The following is an 8,083-nucleotide window of genomic DNA, read 5'->3' as shown; positions in this document are numbered from 1 at the left end:
TTACATGAGATGAGCCAAGCTAGGGAAACTTCCTGCCTCTACAAGGATGGTATGCTTGTGCTTCTATTCTTTTTCTCTAAAAATGTTCTAATGTTGGCTAATTTATTCTCTCTCTCTCTGTTACATGTAGATTATTTGTGGATTTTTTTCAAATGATCTTGGTTTCATTTCTTAATGTTCAGAGGTTAGGGTCTGCCCTTCCCAGTATATGCCTCATGCCTTTCTGTGCTATCTCTGAAACATGTTTTTCTGCTGTCTTTGGTAATAGTTTTGCATATGTTTCATTTGTTCCTTGATTATTCCTTAGTAAGGGAAGAATGATTATTTCATGTTGCTCATTAAACATCTTCACCAGGCAGTGTACCATTCTTCATAAACCTGGGTACCTGTAGTGAATGTCATGGAGCAGGTGTTGGTAGAAGGAGAGGGGAGGGGGATAAAATCTGAAGGTCTCTGGTTCTGATGAAGGAATGGTCCCTATCAGGAAAGAGGCAGGCAAAGAATGAGGAGGATTCTTAGTCTATGGATTAACTCATTCACTGCTCCAGGGGACCACAAAGATTTCTACTGCTTTTCAGATGAACAAATTTAATAGCTCCAAGTTTACTGAATATTCACATTCATACTGCCCCATTATACTGGAAAATATTTTTAAGCAATGTCTGAACAACTATCGTAGTAGTAGACATGAGTCACATGCATAAAAATACTGAGTACCTGAAAAATTGAAGTGACAAACAAAGGGAATTTGGAACCAAATGTGTGTGTATTTATGTGTGAATTGTGCATGTCCTTGTAGAAAGTAAAATGATTAAGAAGTATTATTCTCAGTACTGAATATTTGAGGAGGAATAATGATATCCACAAAACTCTGATAGTTTGTAGGAAGAGTTTTGGACAATATGTGCTTAGGTCCCTGAACAGGCCAAACTTTGAAGTATTTAAAGAAGCTTGGTGCTGAGGAAATCTCAGTGAAGTCCCACACACGGTTAGCTTCTTGTTACCTTCTATATATATTAGAATTTTGTAATGTTGCTTGTCCAGAACTCAGGTAGTTAGATGAAAGTAGGTAGAGTTATACAAAACAGCAAAACAGTGTTAATAAATGTTTCTCCTATCTCCATGTTAACACATGAGGTTCTAGCATTTCGTTTATCCTCAATACAGAAGACTACTGTCTACTATGTTTGAGGCACAGTATCTGGATGAAGCTCAGCTTGTCTGTCTTGGAAAACACAATATTTTCATGAAGAAAACTATGAACCTGGTTATTGACAAATCTGGATGCTTGCTTGTTTGTTGGTTCATATGAGAAATTTTAGAAGTGGCAATGCTGTGAATATTCCAGAATCAGATAAGCATAGTCTTTTAAATGAATGTTGAATTTTTAGCAGTGTATTTGAAGCTAGGTTATTCATTCTCTTACAGGCAATGGATGGTATTGTACATATTATACTGGAAATCATTTTAACTGTGGAATTTACGATTGGAGTTTTAGGAAATGGATTCATAACAGTAGTGAACTGCGTGGACTGGGTCAAGAGAAGAAAGATCTCTTCAGTTGATCAAATTCTCACTGCTTTGGCACTCTCCCGAATTGGCCAGCTCCTTTTCCCATTGGTATATGCATTGATCTATGCACTGCATCCAGATGTATTTATGTCTAGAAAAATGTTAAAAATAATAATTATTCCTGGGGCAATGACCAACCATTTCAGCATCTGGCTTGTTGCAAGTCTCAGCATCTTTTATTTTCTCAAGATAGCCAATTTTTCTAACTCTCTTTTTCTTTACCTAAAGTGGAGAGTTAAAAAGGTGGTGTCCGTGACCCTGCTGATGTCTCTAAACTTCTTGTTTTTGAATATTGTATTGATGGACACTCAAGTTGATGTCTGGATTGATGTATATAAAGGAAACCTGTCTTTCAGTTCCAGTTTGGTTAACTTTGCACAGTTTTCCCATGATTTTTCATTCATCAACGTTATGTTCATGGTGATACCTTTCACTCTGTCCCTGATGACTGCTCTCCTGCTCATCTTCTCTCTGTGGAGGCACCTGAAGAGGATGCACCACAGTGCCAAAGGGTCCAGGGACGCCAGCACCATGGCCCACGTGAAAGCCTTGCAATCGGTGATCACCTTTCTGCTACTATATGTCATTTTTTTCCTGTCGTTTCTTGTTGAAGTTTGTAACCCTATGTTTTCTGATAAATATATTGTTGTTTTAATTGTCTGGTCTATTGGAGGGACTTTTCCTTCAGGCCACTCATTTATCCTGATTCTGGGAAATAATAAGCTGAAACGGCCTCTCTTTCGGTGTTGTGGTAGCTGAGGTGCATGTGCAAAGCTGTGGACCCATTGGTCCCTGAAACTCTTTAGAGATTATCTCTTTTTTTTCTTTTTGAAAGTAATCTTCTTACTTTGACATAGATTAACATCTTTTAAAAATATTTTTTAGTAGTAGATGAATACACAGTATCTTTATTTATTTTTATGTGGTGATGATGATCAAACCTAGTGCCTCACACATGCAAGGCAGGTGTTTCACCACTGAGCTACAGACCCAGCCCCAGGGATTATCTTTTATAGTCTAAAAGAAAATCAAATCACAAGAAAGTCTTCTATTTATGTATTTTTATTTTCCAAATATTATTATTGTATGTAACTGTGCATTTTACAAAATATGTAGCAATAGTTAAATAAAAACAAACATAATACTTAAAAAAAGTATAATATAGACACAAGTATGTATATTACTATATTCATACTAAGAAGTATGTGAATATGGACCACTTAAATATGAATGCTCTTTTTTTTTTTTTTTTTTTGGTTGGAGGTACTGAGGATTGAACCCAGGGGCGTTTTACTACTGAGCTACATCCCAAGCTATTTTTAATTTTTAAATTTTGAGACAGGTCTCACTAAGTTGCTTAGATCCTCCCTAATTTGCTGAGGCTAGCCTTGTTGATCTTACTATTGTCCTGTCTCAGCCTTCCCAGTTACTGGAATTATAAGCACGCATCGCCACACTCCACTAAATATTCTTTTTGTAACATAATTTTTGCATCAATATTTGTCCATTTGGAGATTTAAAAATGAACCATCTATAATATATGAGATATATGTGTTTATGTGTACATCTAAGACATAGTAAAAATAAAGTTGTATAATTATATACACATAAAAATAATTTCCTAATGTAGAATATGTGCCTAAAATTTCAGATAAGAAATGAAGAATAACATAATATATAGACTAGGAAGCCATTTATATTGACTCTGTACCCAATGACCCAAATTCAGTAATACCTATGACACGGTTATATAAATTTCTTGAATATTTATTGTACATGTTGATTTTTTTTTGTGTGTGTGTGATGCCATGGATTGAAGCCAGGACCTCAGACATTCTAAAGCAGGCACTCTACCTCTGAGCCAGGTTTCCAGTACTGGGCTTGGAAATCAGTTGCACTAAATACAATGTTTCAAATATAAGATCCAATTTAGAAAAGTACTTGAAATTCCTCAGAATCATAAGACTACTTTATTTCAATTACCCTATCTATATTGTGAGTTTCAGAATCAAGAATTTTTGGAACATATGTATAATATTAGGGATATATAATTTGCTTTTGGAATGTATTATGATTTTCTGGTTAACTTACAGGTACGTATCACAATTCCATTTAAATTGAATACCACACTGGGAAATTAGTGTTTTTCTTATACTTTAGTTCGTCACATACTTCTTATTTACTAGGGTAGAATATATCCAAGTTGTCATAAGACAGGACTTTAGAGTCAGCTATGAGTGGTCTACTCATAATTAATATGTACTTATATTAGTGTTGATTGTATGGCAGGAAAAAAACCAGCTGCTTTGGTATCACATGTAGTTTGCATTATAAGCTTATTCTCTTGACTTTTGCAGATGAAAATGATATCATCTGCATAAAATTTATTTGTAATCATTATTTTACTTCTTCTAATTATTCATAGATTATTTTTGGTGGTTAGTTACATAAAGAAATGGCTGGAATATTCCAAAGGTTAGATGTATTTAAAATTGTATAAATTTAGTAAAATAGGTGAAGATTTCACAATAAATTAGGTTTAAGAGAGGAGATCGAGAGGGAAACATGTGCCTGTGTTCATTGCTATTATTATTATTATTATTATTATTATTATTATTATTTGGCATCAGGGATTGAACTCAGGGGATTCAAACACTGAACCACATCCTCAGCCTTATTTTATTTAGAGACAGAGTCTCACTGAGTTGCTTAGTGCCTTGCTGTTGCCGAGACTGGTTTTGAACTTGTGATCTTCCTGCCTCAGCCTCCCAAGACACTGGGATCACCACCCCGGCTTCCTATTAAATTTTCAATAAGATAAAAGTCTATAAATTTTTAAACATGAAGAATTCTTTGTGATTTATTTTCTTGACAAATCCCTTTGAACTGCTGGTTTGAATTTGGTATACAGATTTTCCTGTTCTTCTATATATTTCATTTAATTATTTATTCATTGAGCAAATATATGCAGCACAAATTTTCTATTTGTCTTTTTGAAATGTCTGACAAACTTTTTATTTGTAAAATAAAAAGCAGATATGTATAATAGGTAGCTACTAAAAAGAGAATATTATATATGTGTCAGGTAATCCATATATTTTATACCTTTTTAGTATTACACATATATGTGTAATACTATTTTTAATGTGAGGAGATGTAGGTTCTGAGTGATAAAAGAGTTATCTGGTGTTACCTGAGAATTCCAGCTGAGAGTTACAGTAATAATGTGGCATAGGGAGGATCTCCCCATGTTCAGATTAACTGTCAATTGGAAAGAGGTTGCTTATTGCCACATCCAGAATACAGTGGAAAAAGACATAAAAGAATATATAATTTTGTTTCTTATATTTAATGCTGTTATTTTTCTATGACATTAAGAATTAGTCAACATGCACATGACAAGGTACAGGTATTTTTGTTTGTTGACTTGGAAACCAGCTGCTTTACTAATGTAGCACATGTAGTTTGTATTATAATCTTATTCTCTTAACTTTTGAAGGTGAAAATGATATCATCTGCATAAAAGTTATTTGTAATCATTATTTTACTTCTGCTAATTATTCATAAATTATTTTTGGTGGTTAGTTACATAATAAAATGGCTGGAATATTCCAAAGGTTAAATAATTGCGGTGAAATTTAGCATCTTTGTTTGCAAATAGAGTTTCGTGCTAAGTGTAACAGTAAGCATAGCACTGTGTTCAGTTTTAAGAGTTGTACAAGTTATCTGAAGAGAGAGTCATTCTCTTCCTACCTTTTCTGATAATACCTGTGTTAAAAGTATCAATTGTAAAAAAAATAAAATAAATAAATAAAAAAGAAGTATTAATTGTATTTTATGTGCGAGGATCAATATGTATTTCTCTCTTACCAATTAAAGGCATGTTAATAATGGCATATAAAACAGTGGTATGTCTTCTAGTGTGTGCATTCTATAGTCAGCGAAATGCCTCATATATATTCACTTGTGTATTTTGTAAGAAATTTGCAATCCTCAGAGGCAAAGAGAAATTCAGAAGGAATCTACAAAGTAATGATAGGCGAAATAATGAAACTGAACTACACGAGAAAGTTTTTAAAAAGTATGCCAGAAGACAATTGATTCACATCATCGAAGTGCTAATAAATGTAACTACAACCCTAAATTCTTTTTTTAATTTATTTTTTAGTTGTAGTTGGACACAATACCTTTATTTTATTTATGTGGTGCTGAGGATGGAACCTAGGACCTTGCATGTGCTAGGGGAGCACTCTACTGCTGAACCACCACCCCAGCCCCCTAAATTCTTGACTAAAAGTACATCTATAAAGATTACATTAGTTAATATCATTTCATACAAAAATACCTGGAGAAATTTCCAGTACCCATCACCTAACTATAAATGCTTCCTATGGACCTACTTCAGAAAGTCTGTGTAATGAATTGAACTGTTTGTCCTGAAAATCCAAATGTTGGATCTCTAACCCCCAACTTGACTATATTTGATGATAGGACAATCATGGATGTCATTAGGTTAAGGGAGGTCATACGCGGAGTCTCTAATTAAGTAAGACTGATGTTTTTATGAGAAGAGGAGAAACACTGGGCATCAGAGAATGCTGTGTGCATTCTTGGAGGACAGGTTTCTGAGAAGGTGGCCTGTTGACCAGTAGTGAGAGTGGCCTTAGAATCCAGCACTGTTGGCCCCTTGATCTGAATTTCCAGCCTCCAGATCTGTGAGGAAATAAATCTCTGTTGTTTAAGCTACATGGTGTTTGATATGCTTTCATGGAAACCTGGGCATACTAATATATATATATATATATGGGAAGGGTGCAGAGAACAATGCTCAGAAAATGAAATGCTAGGGCTGGGGATGTGGCTCAAGCGGTAGCGTGCTCGCCTGGCATGCGTGGGGCGCTGGGTTCAATCCTCAGCACCACATATTATTATTATTAATTAGCTGTGAATGTTCTTGTCCCAGCCTCTAAACTTTAGATTTTTTTTTAGAAGGGTGAGAGATAAAATTTCATCTAATTAAATCACCAAGTTTTAACTCATTCATTTAACTTTGTAATACCACACTGTATTCTGTACTGACATACCAAACAAATAAAAGCTGGTAAAAAAAATACTAATAGCAAATGAAAAAAAATCATAAGATTAAAATGTGTTAATATTGAAAGATAGATGTTTAAACTAATAAAAGATAAGAATCATAAATAAGAAAATAATTAGGGTCATAATCAGTATAAAAATAAGTACCAACATAAGTCCAAGGATTTTTAAAAGTGGAGAAAATACTGAACTATGTACAATAAAAATTTTAAATATTTCACAAGCTGATAAATCAAGCAGTTAATATTTTAAAAATGTGGATAATACAGCTAATAAGTCTAATTTAATAGATAAATGTAAAGTCTTTTACCAGCAGAAAATACACACTCATTTAAAAAAACTGGTAATGTATGAAAACATAGATTATGTCCCCTTAATTTTCTTTTTTAAATAGCTTTTTAAAAATTGATTTAAAAAAATAAATGACAGCAGAATGCATTACACTCTTATTACACATATACAGCACCATTTTTAATATCTCTGGTTGTATATAAAGTATGTTGACACCAATCATGTTTTCATACATGTACTTTGGATAATGGTGTCCATCACATTCCACCATCCTTGCTAACCCCCTGCCTCCTCCTTTCCCCTCCCACCCCTCTGCCCTATCTAGAGTTCATTTATTCCTCCCAAGCTCCCCCTCCCTGCCCCACTATGAGTCAGTCTCCTTATATCAGAGAAAACATTCGGCATTTTTTTTTGATTGGCTAACGTCACTTAGCATTATCTTCTCCAGTGTCATCTAATTACCTGAAAATGGCATAATTTTTTTCTCTTTTATTGCTGAATAAAATCCCATTGTGTATATATGCCACATTTTTTTTTATCCATTCATCCACTGAAGGGCATCTAGGTTGGTTCCACAGTTTAGCTATTGTGAATTGTGCTGCTATAAACATTGATGGGGCTGTGTCCCTGTAGTATGTTGTTTTTAAATCCTTTGGGTATAGTCTGAGGAGAGGGATAGCTGGGTCAAATGGTGGTTCCATTCCCAGATTTCCAAGGGATCTCCATACTGCTTTCCAAATTGGCTGCACCAATTTGCAGTCCCACCAGCAATCTATGAGTGTACCATTTCCCCCACATCTTCTCCAACACTTATTGTTGTTTGTCTTCATCATAGCTGCCATTCTGACTGGAGTGAGATGGTATCTTAGAGTATTTTTATTTGCATTTCTCTGATTACTAGAGATGATGAGCATTTTTTCATGTATTTATTGATTGATTGTATATCCTCTTCTGAGAAGTGTCTGTTCAGGTCCTTGGCCCATTTGTTGATTGGGTTATTTATTTATTTATTTATTTTGTGCTTAGCTTTTTGAGTTCTTTATATACCCTAGAGATTAGTGTTCTATCTGATGTGTGAGGGGTAAAGATTTGCTCCCAGGATTGTGGGCTCTCTGTTCACCTC

At 34.4% G+C, this 8,083-nt stretch overlaps 1 protein-coding gene across 1 annotated transcript; it reads left to right on the top strand.

Annotated features, from left to right (window-relative positions):
- Positions 1-1,431: 1,431 nt before the first annotated feature.
- Positions 1,432-2,331, top strand: LOC308658184 (taste receptor type 2 member 140-like; the record flags this gene model as incomplete). Its single annotated transcript, XM_081310793.1, has 1 exon — positions 1,432-2,331. The coding sequence occupies one exon, from the start codon at positions 1,432-1,434 to the stop codon at positions 2,329-2,331; it is 900 nt and encodes a 299-aa protein (XP_081166919.1).
- Positions 2,332-8,083: the final 5,752 nt, after the last annotated feature.

The sequence above is a fragment of the Spermophilus citellus genome (assembly GCF_964194105.1).
Source record: "Spermophilus citellus genome assembly, chromosome: 10".
NCBI lineage: Eukaryota > Metazoa > Chordata > Mammalia > Rodentia > Sciuridae > Spermophilus > Spermophilus citellus.
The sequence above is the reverse complement of the archived record's forward strand: the minus strand, read 5'-3'. Positions and strand labels throughout refer to the sequence as shown.